Raw genomic sequence first — 25,249 nt, 5'->3', positions numbered from 1 at the left:
TGTGGGGGGTGCGTGAGTTGTGTAGAGTGAGTTGTGGGGAGTGTGGGGTGTGCGTGAGTTGTGGGGGGTGCGTGAGTTGTGGGGAGTGAGTTGTGGGGGGTGCGTGAGTTGTGGGGGGTGCGTGAGTTGTGGGGGGTGCGTGAGTTGTGGGGAGTGAGTGAGTTGTGGGGGGCGCGTGAGTTGTGGGGAGAGTGCGTGAGTTGTGGGGAGTGTGGGGTGTGCGTGAGTTGTGGGGAGTGAGTTGTGGGGGTGCGTGAGTTGTGGGGAGTGCGTGAGTTGTGGGGAGTGTGGTGAGTGCGTGAGTTGTGGGGAGTGAGTTGTGGGGGTGCGTGAGTTGTGGGGGGTGCGTGAGTTGTGGGAGTGCATGAGTTGTGGGGGGTGCGTGAGTTGTGGGAGTGCATGAGTTGTGGGGATTGGGTGAGTTGTGTGGAGTGCGTGAGTAGTGGGGTGTGCGTGAGTAGTGTGGAGTCAGTGAGTAGTGGGGAGTGAGTTGTGGGGAGTGCGTGAGTAGTGGGGAGTGCGTGAGTAGTGAGTTGTGGGGTGTGCGTGAGTAGTGAATTGTGGGTGTGCGTGAGTTGTGTGGAGTGCGTGAGTAGTGGGGGGTGTGAGTGAGTAGTGCGTGAGTAGTGGGGTGCGTGAGTAGTGTGGGGTGTGCGTGAGTAGTGAGTAGTGTGCGTGAGTAGTGTGCGTGAGTAGTGAGTAGTGTGCGTGAGTAGTGAGTAGTGTGCGTGAGTAGTGAGTAGTGTGGGGTGTGCGCGTGTCACGCGGAGTAACCATGGCGCGCCTCCCGTTGACATCAGTGCACTGGGAGCGCGCGGCGCGCACCAATGGAAGCGGGGAGAGGAGCGGGCATCCTTCTTCGCCTGCGAGCTCCCGCCCACCGCCCCCGAACACAACCATAAAAGCGTGCGCCTCGCCTCCCTCGCATGCAATAAAGAGCAGACATTTCCAGCGCGTTGTGCGACATGGAAAAGCCGAATCAACAATAAACGCGAGAGAGAGAGCGAGAGAACCTGTTGAGAGGTGTCCACCGACTGCCATCTTCTTCGTTTTTCCTCGTCGTCATTATCATTGTTGTCCTTGCAATCAACATTAACGCCGTCAATCACATTCGTGGCCCACGTCCAGGCGCAAAGCGAGATAAGTCATTCGCGCCGTGGAAAATAACAGACCGACCACTTAAATGCACGCCAATATGGACTATTTAAATTGCAATTACCTACGCGAGTCGTACGAGCACACCTTCAACTCGTGGAACGACTACCTGGGGCTCAGCACGCTGGTCACCAAGAAGGAGAAGGTGGTGGCGACACCGGAGCCAGCCCCGCCGTCCATCTGCGAGGCTCTTCGAGCCACCCTGGGGCTCGACCTCCCTGCCAGCTCCCCGCTGCCCGTCGCCGTCATCGGCGCGGGGCACCACGGCGCCTCGTACCCGCCGCCGCACGAGCGTCGCGGGGCCCCCATCGCCATGCGCGGCTCCCCGCTGGGTTTGAGCGCCCTGGGACCCCCCTCGGGGCTGGAGCTGCCACCCCACCGCGGCGCCGACTCGGACAGCCTGGGCAGCAGCTGCTATTCCGAATCCCCGCCGCACTCGAGTCCCCGTGAGGAGCTGGAGGAAGGAGGGGTCAGCGAGGACAGGGTCGCCTTCATGGCCGAGCTCGAGGAGAGATTCTCGGTGCTGAGCCTCTTCGGCGGCGCTGGTGGAGGAGGTGGCGGTGGAGGAGGAGGAGGTGGAGGAGGAGGAGGACGGATCGGAACCATAGGGGACCAGGATCCTTGGTTTGTCGACTCCGAACCCGAATCGTTCCCATCGCCCTTCTTCGAAGCGGAGCGGAGGAACCGAAAGGTAAACATCTCGTGCGTGCGTGCGTGATTGCGTGCAGTAAACAACATGCGCACATGCACACATTAAAGCCTGGGCTGCCATAGCCGCGGGGTTGAGGATGTGCATGGCGCGCAGTGTGATCATCAATGATCTATACAGCACATCTCATCGTCTTCAATATTCTCGTAACGTCATTCAGTCTGTTCCGCACGCACACGAGTTGCGCGTTGTGTGTTTCCACGGCGGAATTCATCAATGCTCTCGTCACCCGTTTGAATGCGCGTTCATGGCACAAGGAATTGTTGACGATTGGGATTTGCTCGGCAGCATCTTCATGGACATGAAACGCGTGTCGGGTTTCGGGACGAGGGCGATGCGAAAGAGACGATTGCGTTTTGTGGTGCGTTCGAAGAAGGCAAGCGGAGCGCTCCTTTGTGTGGCGCACTTGCCTAATAGGCACCACCGCCTCCCCCATTGTCTCTTTCTTCACGAAATGACGACGCTTACTTAATGATGATTTATGTCAATGGAACAAACAAGAAGTTAATCCACCGCAGGTTTAGTTTTTTTTTTGGGGGGGGGGGTGTCCGCTTTGGAGACGGGGGAATTATTTAAAACAATTACACCTCGGCACGGACACTCATCAATGAGGCTGTGATAATTAATTGAGGCAGGACAAACGCAGTTTTTAAAGCCATCTTTTGTTGGGTCGCGTGAACAGGTGTTTGCATTCCGTGCGTAAATTAGCACGGGTAACCAATTAGACAATGGAGGTTGTAACCCGTATGATGCCTGCTGCGTTGACATAAAGTTATTTTTGTTGTTTTTAATCCAAGCACAATTACGTGCCTTTGATGAGCACGGAATATTTCCCTGTAATTGTCTGCATCGGGTTTTTTTTTGTTTCCATTACGTAAACATTGGCAGCTGCGAACTCTTCCGGCCATTGAAATTCCTGCTATGCGGCAGGGCAGCTGGACTACACATTTGACATTTTGTCGAGACTGTTGAATGTGTTGTGGCGTGCCTCAAGCGTGTCTAATATGACTGGGTGCTAATTATCTCGGTGCGACGCAATCCTTGATACGTACACGAGCCAGGGTGGTGAAGTATGGTCAAGTAACCCCCATGACCCCGCACTGAATGAGGTCTTGATTCAGCAGTGGATTGCACAATATGTTTGTGCACGTTGGTAGGCGACAGAATCCAGTTAAGGTTTAGAACATTAAAAAAAAATTTCAGTGATCCAATACCTCGTGCTGTATTTGGTATAACTTTTATGCAGTTGCTTGTTGGCATGGTTGTTAGGCGATTTTAATTCGTAACTCATGTTTGATCATGCACATACGACACTCGATTGTGTCTGGGTGAACCGGTGATGTCACCGTTACTGTCGATCCATTTCGCAGCCAGTTTCACTCCGTGAACCACGAAGCGCTTTTGTGCTGCGTAGTGGCGATGTCGTGTGGTGGTGGTGATGGTAGTGGTGGTGATGTCGTGTAGTGGTGATAATGGTGATGTCGTGTAGTGGTGATGTCGTGTGCAAGTTGCGTGCTGCGTACGCGAGAACGATGAACGTTACGAGTCACGTAGGCATGGGCTAACCAGCACTCGCATTGTTAAGTAGGGCATTCATTCCTATTGTGAAGCCACTGCTGTATTGAACGCCACACCACGCCATGTCGGTTGTTTGGTGAAGAGGGATGGCGGGAGACGTATCCATGTTATAATTCGTCACTGAAATTAGCCGTGATCGGGAATCGATATTTTATAGCCAAGTTAATAGAATTCAGTGTGCTATAAGGGCGCTTTATACAATTAAATGATTATATTGTTAACCACTTCGACACCATGTAGGGGGTAAATTAGGTGCGTATTAAATAACACCACCTCTTCCATGCCATGTTAAAATGCGGTTCAAACATAGACCTTTTTAACACGGTATTTTCCATACTTTGTCTATTTTCATCGCTACAATTCTAACGTCGCTACATATAAAAATAACAATAATATAACTGGGAAACACGCCCAACATCATGTCAGAAGTTTCTCGAAACGTCGGACACGGCTTAATTAAAATATTTACCAGGCCACCCCCCCCAACCCCTTCCATGCGCGCCTGGGAAGGCGGAGGAGGGGTGAATGTATTCCGGAGCTCAGCTGCGGACGTCTGCGGCTGCATTTTTGAAATGAATCCTTGGTCCATACTCTTAGGTTTTTCGGTAAAGTCACGTAGGTAATAAAAAAAAACTAAATTAAATCACGACGTCTCGGAGGCAACACAAGTCACCTTGGTCGCACATAATTACAAACAGCACGCTGCACAACCCAAAGCCACGTGCATCATAGGGCAATGGTTTTTAGCCTGCGCACGTTGGTTCTCAGGGCATCTCGCACCCCCATGGGGGTGCGTGACAGCACAAACGCAGAAACAAAACGTTTATGCAGTGCAGAAGTACAACTCGACAACATTTACTACGATAATGATGAGCCAGCCCCCCACAATAATAATAATGAACAGGTGACGTCCTCCACATGTAGCACCCCCTCCCTCATTAATAATCATGAGCAGGTGACGTCACTCCACATCGAACAGCCCCCCACATTAATAATCATGAAGAGGTGACGTCTTTCCAATGGACACCCCCCCCCAACAATAATAATTAGCGGCTGACGTCACTCCACATGGGGGGGCTCCCCCCCCTCCCCTCCTCAGCGTCAACTTAGAACCCTCACGTCACGCGATCTCCGTAACGCTGTTGAGACATCGAAGTAAAAAGGACGTCATGATGAACAAGGAATTTATAACCTTTAAATAAAATAAGTCTCTGTCACCGCGCCCTTACAAATTGCACACAAATCGATGCAATGAATATCACGTCGCGCTCTGATTTTCGCTTGCAAGCTTCAAATTTACTGCAATACACCCGTCGTCCTTGGACGGGCAAAAGGCTAGTTATTAATATTATCGTCGTGGATGGTCGTCTTCCCACCCCCTTCCCACCCGCAGGTCCGTGGTAAATGCGCGGAGCCGCCGCGCGTGTGCGTCTTCTGCCGCAACAACGGCGAGGCGGAGGCGGTGTACGCGGGCCACGTGCTCAAGGCGCCCGACGGCCGCGTGCTGTGCCCGCGCCTGCGCGCCTACACGTGCCCGCTGTGCGGCGTGAACGGCGACCGGGCTCACACCATCAAGTATTGCCCCCTGTCCCGGGACGCTCGTGGGGACCCGCCACCACCACGCAAGCTGCGCGCAGCTGCGGCTGCTGCGGCTGCGGCGGCTGCTGCCGCTGCCGCTGTGACGGCGACCCCAACCGCCGGAGCCCCAGCACTGCAAGCGAGGCGCAGGATTATCTGATGGGGATTGGGTCATGATGATGACCAGTGATGGTTTGGGTGGGTTTGATGATTGGTGGTGGTAGCGTAATGATGATGTTCTGTGACGACGACGATGACAGCGATGACAGTGATGACCACGTTAACGAGTACAAATTATGGGAATTTGATACAAAAAAAGTAGAAATTTAATTTTCGTGGATATTAATTAACCCAAATGCAGCGGCAAATACTTCCCAGTAATTATCCAGTCCCCGTCCATCCACCCCACACCCATCGAAGTCCTGGTACGCTGCATAATATTGTTGTTTTAATTTGTAAAAAAATATATAATAGTTACACTAATGTTGACTGTGGACGCCACCACATCAACTATGGAAGGCAGTTAATATCTGCCACGTGGAAACTGCATTCGCGTTTTGCGAAGGGCGTGAAGGGGGGAGCTAGAGAAATCACTTCACGAGTTGCCGTGCGAACATGGACCAACATGTGCCTAGTTCTGGAGTGTTTTGCCACTGATCCTAACGCAGTAGGTGTATTCATATTATTATTGGTACAATCTTGTCCTTCTTTCAGAGGGACTGATTAATGTGCAGTATATCTCCAAAGGAGTACTTGGTGCATTTCATTATGGCTATTTAACAGTCGCTTAATTTGGTTGTGGTATTTGGTTAATCATAGGCTCTGGCTGGGCATTGTGTTTGCCGTTGTTTCATACACTATCATTATTTTCAGTTCTGCATTTTTTTATATCAGCTACTTTTTCATTTCTCGTGATCAAACGATTTTGGACAAAGCACTAAATTGACAGTACTGCTGGTCATATTTCAACTTAATTTCTCATTTTCATTTTACCTTATGCTGAAACGCAAACATTGTACATTAACCACATTTAAGCAATACATACTCACCAATGTATTAACATTATTTTGTGTGCTTTACTATACAACTTTATTAAACAAGTACTATGGTTGTGAAGCAAGGATCCTCATGACAGAGAGAAACGCATGTTAAATTGGTACACTGGGTAGGCAAGATTGAGTAGCCCTGTCAATCTTCGTGTCAAGGCTCGGTGGAAGGGATAGCCCTTTCACCTGAGGGAATAAAACATTTCAGAGCTCATTTCGAGGCCCACTGATTGCCCTCGTTTAAAATAGCACTTTCCCACAAATTAAACAGGGGCCAATGCACGTTGAAAAAAAAGTATTGTTAATCTATAGTTGGGTCAATGACTGTTCCATTTGAAAAAGTTGCACTTTGCCCAAGCAAAGGTAGGTCTCCATTATCCCACACTCCAATTTTCTGCACGTTTGGACATATCTTGTGGGGAAAAATGAATCAGCTGGTTAAGCAATTTCTATATTCCATCTCAGCGTGGTTTCAAGTATCAGGCATAGCATAATACAGTTTTTTCTTACCATGTTCTCTTCACATTCAGTCAATAATGTAACTTTCCATGAAAATATCATGAGTTGTGCAACCTTAATTGGTAGAGTTGGATCGGGGTGGGGGCTGGAGGGTGATTTCACCCACTGCTTGAAATCTTGTTTCTGCCCTTGTCCCCTGTCCCTTAATACCAACCAGAAAGCCCCTTATTTGTATGTTGCTGGCACTTATTCAAAACATTCCATGGCCAAATCAACTCCAAAACTAGGTAAAACAAAGTCAATTTCAGACACAAGTCAATATTTGACGCATTTTATTAGATGCCAATTCGATTGGATAACTACTAGAAATTCAGTGTTTATATGTAAAGGGCATTACACAACATTTGTTCTCCTAAAAGGGAGCATTTTGTGTTCAAAATGGTCAATAACAGGGGAATTACTCTTGCTGCTTTATATACATTATAGTTACGGAAGTAGTCACAATACAATTGTCTCCTAAATATATTGTTGATTACTGAACAAACGTCATCTACTTTAAAGTTATGAGATGTAATTGTGCTGTTAGAATTAAGGTCACAAAAGACCACACACTGCACTTGACAATTAAATGGAAATTACAATTCAGAAATAGCGCTTAAAAGCATTGTCTGATCAATATGGAATAATTGTGGAATGTTTTATTTAATTCTGAACACTTTTTAAATTAGAACCTTAAATGATGTAGGGTTATTTCTCTGATTTATAACGGTTGTAAATTTTTTTCAGCTTCATTTCCCCTAGTACGCATAGCCTCCATGTTGCACAATTCCTATTAAAATCAGCCAATGAAAATTTTATTATAGCACATTAAAAGTGCTGGTGATGTTTTTTTTTGTATTCCTGGCCTGGATAAGTATTCTGCAGTAGTTACACCTTGATGTACCTTGTACTATATGTAATAGTAATATTTGCTGTTTGAAAACTGTTTTACATATATGGCCCGCCAGAAGGGACTGTTGTGTTAAGCTGCCCTTGTATTTGTTTAATACTAATTCCTGGATTTCTTGGTGCGTTACACTTTTAAACTTCATACGTTATGCATTTTAATGACTTTTGTGCTGTATCACGTTTGCTACTGAAGAATTTGGGTTTAACTATACCATTAATATGCCAATAGAATGTACCTTATTTTGCCACAATCTAAAATGCTCCGTTTGTAAAATATAATTTTACAATGTTTTTAACTTAAAGTGTTTAGTGATCAAACAAATTTGCGTAGTATTTTGTGGGGTGCTTATAATTTAACCTGCATAAAACCCCCAGTATTACATATGAAAGGGAAAAAAATATTTACTGTATCAATTTATTTTCTGAATATTACACAAGGTCTGCATTTAAATTACGAAAAAATTGTTCCAAATATTGCATAGAAGTAAAATTTAAAGTACATTAAAAGAAAAAAAATAACCTTTTATATATAGCATTTATATATTGGAAAATTTACATTTTAATGACCTACACCTTTCAAGCACTGTTTAATTTAAAACAAATGTACCCATGTAGCTGGTGTCTAAAAAAATTAAAGTGTATTTTTGCTAAAGTACATTGGTACGTTTGCAAACTTGAACAAGGCTGTAAATGGCCTTGTGTTTAGATTTATGTACGATCTTAAGTCCCTGAAGCACTATGGTTTCAGTATCGCGCAATAGGCATTACAAGCCCTGCTACAAATGGGACCCAGTGTAACCCCGTTGCCTGAAGCCACAAATTCCCCAGTGAGTTCAGCACTGTATATGAAATTGTATGCTTTTTTCCAATGAATGTAGCAATTTTTGTTTACTGTATTTTTGTTATTGACCAAAGAATATATGATGTAAATGGTGTATTTTGAAATATTTTCATCAATATTGGAGGTTTGTAAAGGCCTTCTATGCTGGTGCAAATGATCAGAATATTTTATTAATAAATAAAAAATAGATTTCATTGACTGATTACTGTTACACTGCCTTTACGGAAGCTTTTTATAGGTTTTTGATGTTTTTGTATGTGATGATTTGTAGCTGTAATTTAAATGTTAAAATGCATAATACTAAAGTAGCCTAAATGACAATGTAAATATTTCAAATACTGAATGGAATTTAAAAAATGTATCTATTTGCTGTTTATATTTGAGTTTATTGATCGGTCCATGTTGATTTATTGGTATTGCAGTAATTAACAAAAGTAAGTGTGTTTTTGATTTCAATTGTAAATCGCACATTTGAGGTATTGCCAGTGCTTTGAGTAAAAGAATTTAGACTGCGGCGCAGAATGTGAAATACCTTATACCGGCATCTTGTATGACGATGAAGTACTAAAAAGTACATATACACTTTGCTTAATAAACATGTTTATACAACATAAGTGTGACTTATTTAATAGATGTTGAGTAAACTACGCGTAATTTTAGGTGGGTAGACATTTTCTCGGAATTGTAATCTCAAATATTTCTGGGGTATTTGTCGATGCTTGGCACACAAGTGCCAAGGCCAGCCTATCCCATTTGTCCACAGAAATATGTATAACTTTCAGATGTCGCTTGAGCACATTCGCCAAGCTGTAGCACCGTCCTCCATGGCATTTTCCTTGGGACAGCTCTCCATACAAGACTGCTTTCAGCAGTGTCATGCATTTGAACATGCCAGCCCACCTTCGCCGAATGGCAGCAAGGATGGCTTCGATACTTGGCACAACTCAATGCTTCCCATCTCAAATAATGTAGTTTAACTCGAGCACTATATGCATTTAAAGAAGTTAAACAGAAGGCCCTTTTAAAGTGATGAATTTAATGTTGTTTATTGGACATTGCATGTTTACAGTGAAACTAATTATCCATACAACGTATCATTTAAAGTCATGGTATATTAGTTGTGCATGTGCACCACTGCAAATGCTCATGTTTTGCTTTATGCAATTTGCCAGCTGTGATGTACTCTAAAAAAGTTACTCCTAAATTGTTTAATAAGCAAATCACAATCTTCAAGGTAACTAAATGAAAGTCATGTATCTAATGAACTTCTTTCGCAACGTACAAGACGTTCAGGTGTACAAGAAGGCAGTTACAAGGAAATGAGTCCTCAACCGAGATTTAAAAACGCATAGCTCAAGTGGCTTCCTAATATCCAGGCAGTCGCAGAAGTGCATCTTAATAGGATTCAGCATACAGTACTGAAATTGGCCACATTACCAGCCACATTGTACAATATTCTGTGGCTGGTAATTAACATGACATTTTCACCATGACAAATCAGATGACTATAGTTGGCAGCATATGGAATTGACAAATGTACAAACACTAAACACAACTTGGATTAATGCATCTCAAACAGCAATTTGGCCATACTAATTTTTGGAAATTTTGAAATTGCAATATAACTGCGATCTCAACTTGGGATGTTTACTTAATGTAAACTCAAGCTGTTAACCTGCAAGACATTGGTTACTAAGGAAATTAGGCCTTTCCAAATGTGGGAAGCGTTAGCATTATGCAATTTATTGGTGCACACACACCAATGTCATACAATTTTAACTAGGCCAATGCAGGCACACTAGGGCTTGAAGATTTGGCAACTCTCATGCCTAACAAACCACATCTTCCCATCTATTAAGAAAGGCACACCTGTCTGCTAAATGTCGGCAAGTCTTGATATGAAACACAGCCACAAAACCAGATAAGCATGTGATTTGGCAAATAACCCACGAGTGTTATGTAAACTTGAGCCAGAGTACATTAACTCGATCCATAGAATAATCAGTCGTCTTTTATCTTCACACTGTGAAGCTGCAGCACAACAGAAAAATGAAAACACTAAAGGCTATTGCTCAAGACCTTTGTTTTTATTGGTTTTAGTATTAAACTTCCACACAACTAAGGAGATTAAATCATGAAAATGCTCTGTGCTTCCAATCCACACGACTGTGTTTATAACCAACAAAGTCAAGTTTTCCACGAGAATACATTTTAACTTAATGCATCAGAAATGACAACAGGGCAAAGATTATAATTGTTAAATGCACATAATATTGAATACATTTAACCTTGCAAGCTAATTTTCCAATCTTAAATTTAATTTGGCTTTAATTACTCAAAAATAATAAAGCCATACTTCAACATGATAATCTGCAATTCTTACAAATGGTTGATACGCTACTTATGCTTGAGGAAAATGTTAAGCTTAAAATTGAAAGACATTGGGTTAAGGGCCAGGTTTTATCCTGTTTGACCAGCTTTTCAATAGTCAATCCCCAGAATGAATGGTACTATTTTCAAACTTAAGCCATTTTATCAGTCTAAAATCCTGTAAACACAGCTATATCTTGTTACATTTTCAAAAGCTTCAGTTTGAATAAATATCTAAAATGAAGCCTATAATCACAATGGATAGGCAGCCTGATATAATTGCATGGCAAAAACACAAATCACACTGTTGAGGTGCATGCAGATTTTATATTTATGCATTTTGTGCCTTTCACAAGCAAAGCATATACTCCATTTGATTAATTCTGAGGCTGCAATAATTTTCTTCTATCAAATTCAGAAAAACAACAGATTTTAAACAAAACAATGTAATCTTTTTTGAAGTGTATGGGGCCAATTTTGGAATTTAGTATTACATTGGACGTTGTCCAAAAACATTTCTGTGCATGCTTTGGATAAAGAAATCTCACAACTCAAAACAAAAACCAATTATACGGTTGTGTGGAAATGTGGCTTTAGCGGCGGACAGTTGTCCAGCCATCGTCATCGGTCTCATTGCGGACTGGGCGCTTCGGAGGTGCAGCAGCAGCAGCTGCAGGAGCAGCAGAGGCCGGAACCTCGCGAAGCTCTTTGCGTGGTGCAGGCTTCTCCCTTTCAACGCGCTCACGATCCCGGTCACCATCTCGGCCCACGAAAGGCGCTCGGCGGGGGGCATCCCTATCCCCGTCTTCACGCCGGTCTTCGGACCGCCGCCACACGCCTTGAAACATGAAGACGTGAGAAGTGGGTTACAGGGGAAGGAGTGCTATGGAGCAGGTACCAATATATTTGACCCATTATTTGGATCCAAGGCCCTCATATGATCATACAAATTGCATTGTATGAAAAGTATATGATTACACAACAATGGTGCTTATTAACGCCACAAAAGATGTTTTAGCATTTGAGTAATTTAAGCAACCAATTTTGACACCAAGTGAGAAAATCTATTTTCAGGTAATAAAATGCAACATTAATTAAAAATCATTATTAAATTCGATATATCCTGATATGTCGACAAACTACCTTTAGAGGTAGGCATTAACTAGCTTTTATATTATTTCAATATAACATTGTATTGTATGAAAATACTGAGTTACAAAAGAAACAAATAAACTTTTTTCAACGGTTTTACTTAACTTGACTCCTGTGTCGGTCAAATCTTGAAATCAAAAGTTAGTCTACTTTCTGTTGTCCAATCAATTCCAAATTTTGCACACGTACTCAGATCCGGTGACAATGCACGCCTGTATTAAAATCGGCATCAAGTCATCAATTAATTGCCTCCTTTCAAGCAATTACAATTTTTTAATGGACGGCATATTAATTATATATTTTTGTGTAGGTGAAAAACGCCGTGGTCCCTAAAGTGTGGAATCGGTTCGCACAAAAAGCAAGCCCCGCGTGTTTCTTGTCATCAAGATGTCATCCACTTCCCGTTGTCCAATCGAGTTATTTACTTTTTAGCGTACTTTAAAATAAAACCGTTGTTTAAAAAAACTTTTTAAAGGAGTTTATTACCTAATGGCCTCTCACGGGCCCGAGGATCACACGACCACTGTTTCATCACCCGCATTTGTGTTTCTGGTCAAGCCAATTGAAACTGTACTGCTAAAATGCTTTGGGTGTTAGTTGGCATTAAATTAAAATGTCATATGTACTCTGCATTCCTAGTGCCAATTTTGGAATTAAGCATGAAATTCGACACTTCTGACCAAGTATTGTATATCAAAGGGCAGCCATGTACACACACCATTCTCAAAGGTGATCCCAAAGCTTATGTACGAATACCACCAAATGCCAACAATATTTTATGGTTCTGCTCACCTTCATCGCGATCTGCTCTGGGTGGCGGTGCACCCCTTTGGTCTTCCCAGTCTCCCCCTCGGACTGGTGGTGGGCCACGCCTCTCCCTGTCAAGTGGCTCCCGACGTGGAATATCCCGATCTCTCTCACCATCGTCACGCTTTGGAAGGTCCCTCCAACCGGCGGAAGCCTGAGAATCCTCTGTACCAGGCCTCCGCCATACACTTCCTCCTCCTTCCTCTCTGTATATTTTAATCACAAGACATTAAAGTGAAGTATTAGTCGTCATCAGTAAGTCATAGTTTGTTCATGCAAAGTTGACATTTCCCGCAAAGATCCCAAGATGGCACGGCACGTCTTACGTACAAATGCAAGATTTATATTTATGTAATTGTGTAATCGTTTCTGTAAAAGCCTTAACACAAAGATAAGTTTGAAGGTTTCAACTATCTTATCAAATTCATGAGAGCTAAAGTGACCTTATTTAGCTTGGTTGGACAAGCAGAGCATAACATGTGGGTTTTATCAATTGACTGTCCAAGTATTTATTTTCCCTTATCTCCCATCAGTGCAGCTTTCAAGGTTGACCGAGTTTGAGAGTTTTCAAACAACCCCCATAGGACAAACGAGTTGATATTTTATGTAAGCTGGCACAAAATTAAGCAGCCACATGTAGAGCTTACAACATTTCCTTCATGTTTCATAACGTACATGAAATGTAAAATGTAAAAACAGAACAGAAACCAGGGAGAAAAAATATGGATAAGTCATGGCTATTAATTAAGAAAACATTTAAGCAATCAGTGTAATGTGATGGGTATCAATGCCATACAATACTTATGCAGCATGTTCATCTATGCAAAGTTGGTTAAATATGAATTTGCTTAAACAAAGATACAAATTTTCTATAATATAAACACACGTTTTGCTAAATCCTAGTCAAATGGGGATAAAAACTAGTTTATGCAGTACATTTGGCTTGGCCAGGGTACTAAAAGAGCATTTTTCATAGTGCTATAAAAACATTGCGACTGCAACTATTACAGAGAGTATGTTCATTGGATCGTCCGAATGTTCATCAGTATTTTAAAATATAAATCACCCCAAGTGCAATTGTACCACATCTTGAAAAATACCTTCCCTCAATGAGGTCCAATGATTGCAATGCAAAGGAAGTGCATCACAAGCCAGGACAAGCAAATGAGAATCTCATTAGCAGCAGCTCGGATTAATTACTGGAATGCGATCTGGAGCTGGGTAATAAGGCTGTCACAGCACACCAACACCAAATTGCTAACCACCACCACATTCCCTACCTGCAGGCAACCAATGATTGCTAAATCACAGCAGATGAAAAAATAAAAGCTTTCAAAACCTGCCATGGCTGAGTGCTGGTGATCTAATCATGTTGTTACTTGAAATAAATCATGACTTGTAAACTCACATTTAATAACCGATGCAGCTACATTGCGAAGCTAAACATAATATGAATACCATTTTATTAAGATGCGCACTATGAGTTGCTATACTATAAGTGAGCTAAGTGGAAAATACAACGGGTACACAACTAGTCACCAATATGGAAATGAAAATGCATACCTTGGTGGACGGCGGTCTCGGTCCCCGAAGCGGTCTCTGTCGCCAAAGCGGTCTCTGTCGCCAAAGCGGTCGCGGTCCCCGAAGCGGTCGCGGTCCCCGAAGCGGTCGCGGTCCCCAAAGCGATCTCGGTCCCCAAAGCGGTCTCGTTCTGGCGCTCGTTCTGGGGCACGTTCTGGGGCTCGTTCTGGGGCACGTTCTGGGGCACGTTCTGGGGCACGTTCTGGGGCACGTTCTGGGGCACGTTCTGAGGCTCGTTCGGGCGCTCGTTCGGGCGCACGTTCAGGGGCTCGTTCTGGGGCTCGTTCAGGCGCTCGTTCAGGCGCTCGTTCTGGCGCACGTTCAGGCACACGTTCGGGGGCTCGTTCGGGGGCACGTTCGGGGGCACGTTCGGGCGGTGCTCGTTCGCGGTCCGCAAAGTGATCGCGGTCCTTGGTTTTTGCTTCATGGTCACCGAATTTGTCTTCCTCGCCCTCTTCGCGTTCAGCCGGTTCTTCTCCATCACCCTCCGCCGACTGTGACCCCTCGCGAGGGGGCTTCCACACCTCATCACGCGCTTTCTCACGGTCACGCCACCCACCTGGCCAATGCAAGGACAAACAGAAATGTATACACCTCTGCCATTAAGGTGCATTACAATTTGGGTTGCTGCTCATTACAATTTGTATAAATACTAACGAACATACCCCCCAAAATACATATCACATCTTATCAATACTAATAATTCACAAAATGTTGCCATCGGGAAAAAGTCCTCACCCGGCTTGACAGCAGGTTTCCAGGCAGAGAGAGGTTTATCAGATTCACCCTTGGCATCCTCATTCCATCCTCGCGGTGCCCTCTCTTCGTCCTGGCGGAACGGAGACTCGACACGACGCGGCGCTGGCTTCTCATCCTCCCAACGCGATGACGGAGCGGGGCGCTCATCATCGTTGCGACCCCAGCGAGCTGGCGGCTTGTCCTCACCATCACGACGAAGGGGCGGTGGCGGTTTTTCATCGGCATCACGCCTCATAGACCTATCTTCCAGATCGCGCCTTATCGGCTTCTCAAAATCTCGCCGAGGGGGCATGCGTTCTTCGTCCCGGCGGCGGAATGAACGGTCATCGTCGCCACCACGGGGACGCCAATCCCTCTCACTGTACGCAGGACCAATAATAAGTGAAATCATTCCGCTATGCAACTGTATATTTTTCACAAAAATAAGAGAAACTACTAAGTTGAGATTATATCTTATGAAGCTCGTTTCAAATAAAAGCAACAACATATTGTTCTAACTTCATCACATTCCCACATAACCATCACCAAAATGCCAAGTGCCTTCTATTTAGAATGATATATTTAGTAAGAGCTTACTGACCCATCATCAACTGGACGCTTGGGTAAATCATCACGGTCTGCAGGAATATCACGTCGCCATTCCGAATCTCTCTCACCCCATCGACCTCCATCTCCATCCTGCACATGAAAAACAAACACGTTAAAGCTCTTAAAGCTCGTCTCTTCCACAAAAGGATTCATGTTGCTTGTAATTATTTAAAAACTCACGGGTACCCGTTTTGATTCTCCCATCTCTCGTTTCCGCTCCCGCTCTTCGATTTCTAATTCTTTCTGTCTCCGCTTTCTCGCTTGCTCCTCCAGTTTTTGAATCTGCTCTTGGTACTCGCGCTCCTCTTCCTCGCGCTTCTCACGCTCAATCCTTTCTGCCTCATCTCGCTCTGCAAAAATGTCCACGTGAAAAGTTAAAGTTTTGCTTTGTTTTAATATGTAAGCCCAAGCCAGTTCTCATTTCAAATAATTAATTACATTTCATGAACGACGACATGCCGAGATGCTGCCCCCTCCGAGTGCAGAGCAAAACGGACACCTTTTTTAAGTTGCTCATCGTGAATTCTCTGTGCTTCTTCTTCTCTTTCCCGGTGAAATTTGAGTCTGCGATCTTCCTTCCTTTGCACTTTTCGTTCAGCAAGGCGTTTTGTCCGCTCTTCTTCCATGCGCTCTTCAAACACCTTAAATTTGGCCTGGAGTATGAACAAATAAATTAGTCAGAAATGTAATGCTTGATTTTTCTCTCCACTTCAAAACAGGCTTTTACCGCCAACCCATATGTTTTAAACATAATGCAACTCCAAAACAAATGATATCATAGTTGGCATTTGCCAGAGTATTTAGGCACGGCTTCACATTTACATCAGCTGACAAAGCATGTATAGTGCATACCAAGTAGATGGCACGGCGTGAGGATTTCAAGCCTGACAAGAATGAATCCTTGTCCTCTTGCATGCGAATCATCCTATTCTTGTTCTCCAGCGCATTTTCTCGCTCCAATTTCACAGTTGAAATCTTAAAAAATAAACATCATTATTTAGATTGTGCATTCACATGAGCAACATTTTTAATTCGGCAATAACAAAGGAATAACTCATATATTCACCCTCTCATCTTCTTGCTGCTCCCAGAACTCCATGTCCTTAATGCGCTGCTCTTCAAAAGCCTTCTTCAGCAATGGAACCTCCTCGACACGTTTGGCTCTCTCAAAATAGTCAATCTAATCAGGGAAAGAAATTAAATATTATAATGTACAAATAGTGAGCTTGACATGAACGAACAACTAAGTGTTAAATTAACAAAAAAACATCAGATTTAGTTGCCTTCGATTAACTGTACCTTTTTCTCTTGATTTTTCAAACGCTCTTGAAGCTCTTTCTTTTCCTTTTCAAGCTGCTCAACTTGCTTGGCCATAATGAAGTCAGGATCAAGTTCATCAAGATTCTGAACAAAAGCATAGGGATAACACATTAAAATTTTATAAGAAACAGCCTATAAAGTAAACTGCAGACTTACAGAGTACTACAAAATAGACATACACAAGTGATTATTCGAATTCATTGCACACACACACACCTCAATATCAAGGTCTTTGAGGGCTTTGGCTCCAAGTTCAGTCTTCTTGATCTGCTCCAGACGCTCCCGAACATGTTTGCGCTTGATGCTCTCGTGCTCCTGCATAATGCGCTGGTTCTCTCGTTCACGCGCTTCCTTCTTGAGTCGCTCCTCTTCCTCCTGCCGTATCTTCTGCAACACCGCCTCGCGTTGCTCCTGCTCCTTGCGCTCCCGGGCCACGTTCAAGCTCTCCAGGCGTTCCTTGCGCTCTTCGATAGTCTGTCGCCGCCCTAGGATCCGCAGGTGCTCCTTTTTGGAATTCTTGAGATATGCCATCACAGCCTGCTGCTTCTGCTCTTCTTTCTCGGTCTAATGTAAGACAATGTTGATTAACAAACAAAACTAGAGTGCAAACAAACGCCAATCTTGACAGCTGCAAGTAAATCACTTATTTATACATATATGCAGAATGAAGAAATCGTTCCAGTTTAAGATTATCTGTGTCTCAATTGCCATATATGCATTTACAATAATATGCCGACTCGGTTTTTGGCACACTTACCAGAATGTTAGGAGGTTTGATAATGTCAAGAGCACGGGTCAAGCAGGAGGACATTGCAGTCAGTTGATTTCGAATCTGGTCCGATGGCATGGGTTGCAAGTATGGGCCTGTGGGGGCATCATCTCTTGGAGAGTAGTTGAGGTCCGATCCGAAGCTCAGTGTTCGTTTACTGTGGTCCAAGCGCACCTAAGAGTAGCAAACCACGCGCATTACCAACAGCCAATATAAATCATCTTCTGGATAAAACCTTACCATATATATGAGGAAATTCCATATGCCACACTTTAAGCAGCAGGAAAAATGGCAATGTTGCCAGACCAGAAGGGATAACTGTGGCTGCTGTTGGTTGGGTGCCAAAGTGAAGAGATGTTAACTACCTCGCCTTGTATACAGGAAGACGTCAGTTCGTTCCAGACCCTGAAGTCTATGCATTTGGAGTTTGCATGTTCTACCCGTGGTTGCGTGGATTTTTATCCAAGTCCTCCGTTTTTCCCTCCACATTTAGAAATGTGCGTTTAGAGTATTTGGCTACTATAAATTTCCACATAAGACACTTAGTTCAGCTATCATTTGTGGCCAGATCACTTCTATTATAAAAGCCCGGCGTTTTGTTTGCCGTCAACTAAATTATAAGAGCCTTTCAGAAGGCCTGAGCTAGAATGAGGCAGCCAGAGGCCTTACCTGCTAAATAAAAAAGTATTAGTATAAGTTCAAATTCAGAAACATTTATAAAAAATTATACACTACTTAAATAGCTCAAATCATGAAATGCCTCATTCTTCTGTTCCTAAAGGGAGAGTGATTACGAGAATTAGACCCATTAGTCTCTTTCCACACATCTACATTGTTCAAGCAATTGTTCAATCGTGTGGTGAAAATATTTACCTGCAGATCACAGTGGCGGGCAGCATCAACGATGATTCTCTCAAGTGAAAAAGGGTCAATGAAGGGCACAAGAGATGCCAGCCGACTGAACTCAATGCCCTGATACACTTGGGCCACCTGTAAGAATAGCAAACGTTAAGCTTGTATCAATAAATCTTGACTTAAAGCATTCGTGACTGCAGGAATTCATATTCTTTGGGTCTTTCGGGAAAGTCACATACATAGGTTCAAATTAATAAAAACGAAACAAAAAACGACGACGTTTCGATCATAACACAAGCGATCGTCATCAGGAGAAAGAAAGCCTCCTGTTGACGACCGCCTGTGATCGAAACGTCGTAGTTTTTTGTTTATTTTTATTCATTTGAACCTATCTACGTGACTTTACCGAAAGACCAAAAGAACTTGTATCAATAACTACATTTTATAAACGGTTCCTAAGTTAACATGTAGCAGTTCTTTGACAACCAACCTGCTGGAGTAAGCGGAGGATCGTGTTGTTTTGAAGGAGATTGACATAATGCTGCAGTTCTTGTTCTTTCTCCGACTGATCTTTAAGCCAGTTTAGCACCTTTAAATACAAACATGACAAATTGTATGAACACAAGGCATGCAAACTCATTAAGATGGATTTTGAAAAAACATGTGCATTTAAATGTTTAATATTGTTACTTGCTACTATGCAAATGATATGCTGTTAGGGAGTTTTACTAATGAAATGAGGAAACCATCAAGAAAATAATAGTTCTAAAAAATATGGTCAGGAAAAAAAACGATTTATCCCTCAATTAAATCTGAAACCCTGAATTTCATTTTAATATATTGGTATGGTTTTCAATATTTTTCTTTTAAATGTGGGAAGTGTATGAAGGTGACTGACAGCATTGATCATAAAAAATTAACCAAGCTGTTAATTAACCAACAAATTTTCTCTAGCACATTAGAAATATCGCTACTCCCACATTGAGGGAGCAGGACAATGATATGTGCTATTACTGTGAAGCAAAATTTATTGTGTGGAGTATACTTTGTAAGGTGTTTATCATTTGTAAAATAAGAGAAACACAGAAATGTAAAATTGACCTAAAATAACACGTGTTTGGAACTCTTTTGATCGTATTTGAGAGTGTATATACATGCTACGCTAGGGTATGTTTTTGACTGTGAAAAATTAACCCGTAAAAATAAAGTTTTTCACTATAAATCCTTTATATGCGTGGCGGCTAGAGTCCTCTCGTCCTCTGGCTTGAGATGGCTGCCACCTATGGGTCAGATGATTGCCTGCCACCATTAAGCAATTGGTAATTATATATAATTTTTTTTTCCTAAAAAGTGTAACATTTTGGAAAAATATTCACGAAAATTAATTGTCACGCACAACGAGTCTGTATGCAAAATGTCAGCTCGATTGGATCACGGGAAGTGGGTAAAAAAACGACCGAAAGATTTGCACGGTCGTAAGCGCGCAAGCAAGCGAACTTAATATAAAGGATTAAAAAAGAAAATCGCGACGAAGGTGGGATTCGAACCCACGCGTGCAGAGCACAATGGATTAGCAGTCCATCGCCTTAACCACTCGGCCACCTCGTCTCACGCACTCACACACGCAAGCACATACAACCAGAACCAGGATGAAGACTTGCACGCACATACATACAAACAGACCCCCCCCCCCCCACACACACAGTCATACCATTATTTTTTCCTAAAAAGTGTAAAATTTTGGAAAAAAATTTTCACGAAAATAAATTGTCACGCACGAGTCTGTGTGGAAAATGTCAGCTCGATTGGATCACGGGAAGTGGGTTAAAAAACGACCGAAAGATTTGCACGGTCGTAAGCGCGCAAGCAAGCAAGTGAACTTAATATAAAGGATTTAAAAAAATCAAGCTGTCAAACCTTTGTGACACGCCCAGATAGTTTCAGCGGGTGAAAGTCAACCTCCAACCAGTTGTACAAGTCTTTCACTTCTGGCACAACGTACTGAATCACATTGAATCGCACCTGCGGAAGAACATTAACATAGAACATTTCAAGATAATTATGTAAATGCACCATTTGATCACTTTCCATCTGAATTGAAAGCACCATTTTTACTATGTTAAAGTCCTCTCATGACGACAATAAAATTACTAAATATTATCCGAAGGTGACTGACAGCTCTAGCTAGTGAACAAAGCTAGGCTGTTAATTTACCAACGTTATTGATCTTGCACAAAAGATATATCATGGCTCCCAAGAGTACTAAGAGCATGAGAATAAAATGTGCATATGCCAGGGTAAATGCCAACATATATAAAAACAATAAATATGATCAAGTTCTTAACTTATTTGCAATGCACATGTACAGCGTATGACAAAATTACCCGACATGTACCCAGTTTCATATTTTGAAAGCTGAGCAGGTTTGATTGCGACTCGATAGTGCTTGTAAGGGTGACCACCATGCACAAACCAGGGTTGTCATAAGTGGCTGCAGATCTATGTGGTGGTCAGCAGAAGACAGCTGAAAAAATATTTTATTGTACTATACTTCTAAGCTCCCCTGCCTTCAGAATCCTGCATTGGTCAGCATGCTAAGAAATAGTCGTAACACTCATGATCCTCAGAAGTGTGTGGGGGGGGGGGGCTTAAATTCACAGGTAATTGACAAGAGGGTTGCACATGTAGGTCGTACGGGTGGGTGGTATGTTGCATACCATGTCATTAATGAGGGACTGACGAGTGGGAGGACTCTGAAGTCCCAATAGACTTGAAAGGCGACGCTGCTTTTCAACGATGATCCCATCCATGTCTAACAGGCGAGCAATGTCTGTGCGCTCGGGAGTAAGAGGAATGGAGAGTGTGGCTAGCAGCACACGGGTGGCCATTCTGTTGGGAATAACGAACATGGCAAACATGGTTTAATGGCACCAACTAAAAAAATATACTGCATTGACAATAGCTTGGTAAATATATTTATATGTTTGATGCCTGACCTTTGCATTTCGTCTTGAGTGAGATTCTTTCGCATCTCACGGGAGAGATGAAAAAGACGGTGGAGTGTGCAAGCATGAAAGAGAGCATTGCCAGACTTCCAGAACACCATAGAAACTTTCTGGTAATAGTTGGCCATTAGTTGGGGCTTCGGGGGTTTCTTGGACAGTGAGAAGAGCCCATGGATATCTTCAACGGCCTTAAATGCTTCCTGCATAATCAAGACAAGACAATACAATCAAATTATACATATTGTAATACTGGCAAAAATGTTATCTGTGGTACTTCAAAACAAATGTAAACACAATGTTATTCATCTTGCATTGGGAAAAATACAGATATTAGCATACCTGCCACAGCTCCATGCTGATGGCACTATCCAGCTGCACCAGCCTTGTCTCCAGGTGCATGGCCTGGCTCTCCGGGTTGTTCAGATTGATGGCTGTGCTCTGGTTATGGTGGCGCTGAATCTGGCTGAGGTGCATACGCAAGTTGTCGCATAATTTACGGAATTCTGCTTTTCGTGTGTACTGCAGGCAGAATCTGAAAGCTGATGAGATAAGGAAACAAGATCAACATTAATTTATGTTGGCAAGTACTACAAACGTGATTTCAACAGTTATTTTACAGGTATCTTGCCGTTTGCATAAAAAGTCAAGTTAATCAAAATACCCTGTTGGGCAATGTCCTGGTAGAGACGTTCCACGCGCGAGTTGTTTCGCAAGAGATCCAGGCACTGGCGGTACGATTCCCACAGAAACTTGACCCATGGCGTAAGCAGGAGACGATCCGTTCGATCTTGGGTGTCTTCACCACTGACAGCACTCAACAAAACGCTGCACCACACACGCAATATTTACTCAAGTGTTTGACCAAAAGCTCTTTAGAGGGGGTTATATTCAAAAATATGCATTTCTTTCTTCCTTAAAATTTATATTCACTTGCAAGGAAATGCATTACAATTCTGCACAGGTCTTATCATGCGAATATTGAATAAGGTACCTTTCAGGGGTTTGAATCTGATCAAGATCTTCAATATCCAGCACCATCTGCTGAGATTCCTCCTTTGCAGCTTCGGTCTTCTCTTCTGCCAACTTTAGATATGCTCTCACCACATCCTCCAGAGACTTGATGTTAACCTACATCGATAAAATATGGAAATATCTGTTTAATATATGGTAAACCTACACTGTGTCATGCATGATTAAACATTTATTCGAATGCTTTTTTTTAATACCTGCTGACAGATGTTCTTGTACTGGTAGAGTCCCTCTTTGGCCAGGTGACTCTTGCGCAGGTCCACACACAACTCCAGGTACTTCAGCATGATGGGCTCGTGGATCTTTTGCCATGTTCGATGCTTTTTGCTCTTTATCACATCATACAGGACATCCAAAGCAGGCTGCCTCTTTCCCACCTCCAAAAACTCTGTACAGCAGTAAAAGGAAAAGGACACACAAATATTTGATTTGTACCATGATTTGTGAATGTACCAACAGAGTAATACAACACCGAGTTAAGTTGTCAATAATTGGTATGTAAAGTGTAGGTTTAAATGTACATATGACCACCAAATAATGTAGCAGGCTTAACTCACCAATACCATTGCTATAAAAATCAACATTACATCAAGGTGTGAGCACAAAACGGTTCTGCAAACAGTAAAACAATTTCAGCTCAAAAGTATTAAAATGGTCCAAAAATGTCAATCATTGCATATGGCACTCGATTCACAATCAACTGCCATGGTTGGTTGTGCAATTTTTATAACCGTTAAGTCTGGACACCGTGGAAAGATGGGCAACACAAACACCCAGATGTTGGGGAGCACCAACAACCATAGTTTAGCCACTATTGAATCAAGGGCTCTCCACCCTGTTAAGAACAGTCATGATCTATCCACCGCTGGATAACCTTCCCACGTTATTACCATCCCTTATGGTCCAGAGATGTCACAATCCAACTCCTGCATGAGCCATGTTCACAATGTTTGTTATCAGGCGTAGTCTTTTCCCTTTGGCTGCCATTCCATGACTAGTGTGTGCATATTCCCTCTTAGCAATCTGTACAGTACTGCACAAGCCCGACTTGTACGTTAAACTTCTTTCGCACCGTACGTAGCCAACCGTGCTAATTGGAAGACTCCCCTACGTGTTTCTATAACTCTCAATGTGGTTCCATGTGCGCGTGGGGTGGAGCGGCAATGGCGGATAATGCAGTCAACTAAGAACCCTTGCTCGATTCCAAATAATCAGTTTAATAAACGGGCTTGGCTACCTCCTCCCTTCACCAACCTGCACAAATTATCGTCAAGTATGGTCAAACCTAGTACCGAGACGGCGTAGTTAGGCCTTCATCCAGCAGTGGATTGGCCATGAGTTGTACAATACATCATTTCGACAAGCTTTACGAATCCTGCCTTTTGTTCCATGTGATACTTTTCAGTGTCAAATGTTTCTAATCCATGGCATCGCTCGATGAACGCACCCAAACAATAACATTCTTTGGTCATGTTTTATCCTACCGACGCCTACTTATTTTAAATCACGTGAATTAGAGAAGCCCTTTATTCCGGGATTGATCATTTTCATCTGCTGTCACCAATGTCTCGAATTCACACCTATGGTAAAACGCCTCAAATACATTCATACCGTTTCTACAAAGCATTTTTAAATGCTGTTGCATTTCACGCTGTTTAGAATTATTTTTCAGGATTGTACCATTACCAATTTGTGGCAAATCAATGATTACACGACGGATTTACTCGCGCCCGGCCATAGTAACGGGTAACGTCCAGTATATGCGCTACTAGGAATGATTGACATGGCACAAGCAACACCGCCTACACGTCAAGTCTCTTGACTGCGGTTCACATTGCAAAGGTTTTCATTTCACGCCACGGAGTGAACGTGGCTGCCAGCAAAGGGAACAAGGGGGCACTTTCACTGCTCCCATATGGAACACGCGGACACCGCTTGCTGCATGCACAAACCACCAGAAGGCTGGGGGGGGGGGCTCATTTAAACATTGTTACGTACGTTTCTCGCGCGTATAAAGCAAATCAGCAGTTCATCTTTTGAGATAGAGAGGGAAAGGTGAGCGAGGGGGATGGGCGGAGAGTGGAGGGAACCACAGGCCGGAGCCTTCAGACTCCCGAGTCTGGCGATCCCTTTTAAACGTTGCACTTAAAGGGTATGTGCGTGCAAATTAAACTTGTCCGAATAAAAAAACAGCGCATCGTGTTGCACTCGAAAGCGAGCGAAGGGGAAATGTGGAGCTGAAGAGGAGTGGAGAGGAGGGAGAGAAGCCAGGCCGCAGCCTAAGCTAGACCACGATGCCGCCACCGCATCCTCCTCCTCACCGTTGGCCCGCTTGAGGGCATTCTCCGGCCTTTGAAAATACACCGGCATGTTTGCTGATGTCGGCTTGTCACCACGTGCGGTAGCGAACAGACATCGACGAGCGCGGCTTTAATGCGGGGAGCGAGCGCACGACGATCGCGGGCGGAGGAGGCGGCGGCGGCGGCGAGACGCGAGGACAGCGGCGATCTCAAGATGGCGCGGCGCTCGCACCACGTGACGCGCCCTCGATACGAGGTGGGTTCCATTTAACATTTTTTTTTTCTAATATTCAATACGGTCACTTTAAGCGCTTTGGTTTTGAAGTAGTCTGCTGAAGTTGGTTTGTGAAAAATTATTTTTTTTTAAAAAAATTGGGGGTGGGTGTGGGGGGGATAAAAG

The 25,249-nt window shown here is 43.5% G+C and overlaps 2 protein-coding genes and 2 non-coding genes across 5 annotated transcripts; 1 reads left to right on the top strand and 3 right to left on the bottom strand.

The window, feature by feature from the left end:
• Positions 1–818: 818 nt before the first annotated feature.
• On the top strand, positions 819–8,928 carry NANOS1 (nanos C2HC-type zinc finger 1). Its single transcript, XM_078861461.1, has 2 exons — positions 819–1,846; positions 4,836–8,928. The coding sequence occupies exons 1-2, from the start codon at positions 1,184–1,186 to the stop codon at positions 5,178–5,180; spliced, it is 1,008 nt and encodes a 335-aa protein (XP_078717587.1). The 5' UTR covers positions 819–1,183; the 3' UTR covers positions 5,181–8,928.
• A 1,458-nt stretch (positions 8,929–10,386) lies between these two features.
• On the bottom strand, positions 10,387–25,085 carry EIF3A (eukaryotic translation initiation factor 3 subunit A). 2 transcript variants are annotated; one of them, XM_078861459.1, is made up of 22 exons: positions 24,871–25,085; positions 22,747–22,937; positions 22,512–22,648; positions 22,182–22,345; positions 21,860–22,059; positions 21,512–21,720; positions 21,233–21,404; positions 20,433–20,537; positions 19,006–19,104; positions 18,534–18,650; positions 17,649–17,834; positions 17,108–17,455; positions 16,871–16,975; positions 16,638–16,751; positions 16,424–16,546; positions 16,071–16,224; positions 15,752–15,921; positions 15,564–15,661; positions 14,963–15,342; positions 14,207–14,783; positions 12,629–12,849; positions 10,387–11,522 (listed from the first exon to the last, which is right to left on the bottom strand). In XM_078861459.1, the coding sequence occupies exons 1-22, from the start codon at positions 24,917–24,919 to the stop codon at positions 11,278–11,280; spliced, it is 4,164 nt and encodes a 1,387-aa protein (XP_078717585.1). In that variant the 5' UTR covers positions 24,920–25,085; the 3' UTR covers positions 10,387–11,277. The 2 variants fall into 2 exon arrangements, with proteins under 2 accessions (XP_078717585.1, XP_078717586.1); XM_078861460.1 differs by having other exon boundaries at positions 15,758–15,921.
• Positions 19,393–19,525, bottom strand: LOC144935285 (small nucleolar RNA SNORA19). Its single transcript, XR_013637284.1, has one exon. It is a non-coding gene; the product is annotated as a small nucleolar RNA SNORA19 (small nucleolar RNA).
• On the bottom strand, positions 20,042–20,123 carry TRNAS-GCU (transfer RNA serine (anticodon GCU)). The gene has a single exon. It is a non-coding gene; the product is annotated as a tRNA-Ser (tRNA).
• Positions 25,086–25,249: the final 164 nt, after the last annotated feature.

Source organism: Lampetra fluviatilis, chromosome 12 (genome assembly GCF_964198595.1).
Source record: "Lampetra fluviatilis chromosome 12, kcLamFluv1.1, whole genome shotgun sequence".
NCBI classification, from domain to species: Eukaryota; Metazoa; Chordata; class Hyperoartia; order Petromyzontiformes; family Petromyzontidae; genus Lampetra; species Lampetra fluviatilis.
This window is presented reverse-complemented; position numbering and strand designations above follow the sequence as displayed.

Coding starts and splice junctions, on each gene's coding strand:
- NANOS1 (XM_078861461.1), top strand. CDS start 1,184: ATGCACGCCAATATGGACTATTTAAATTGCAATTACCTACGCGAGTCG. Junction 1,847..4,835: donor CGGAGCGGAGGAACCGAAAG/GTAAACATCTCG, acceptor TCCCACCCGCAG/GTCCGTGGTAAATGCGCGGA.
- EIF3A (XM_078861459.1), bottom strand. CDS start 24,919: ATGCCGGTGTATTTTCAAAGGCCGGAGAATGCCCTCAAGCGGGCCAAC. Junction 20,538..21,232: donor AGTCCCTCATTAATGACATG/GTATGCAACATA, acceptor GTTCTTCCGCAG/GTGCGATTCAATGTGATTCA. Junction 12,850..14,206: donor CGAGACCGCCGTCCACCAAG/GTATGCATTTTC, acceptor TAAAATATACAG/AGAGGAAGGAGGAGGAAGTG.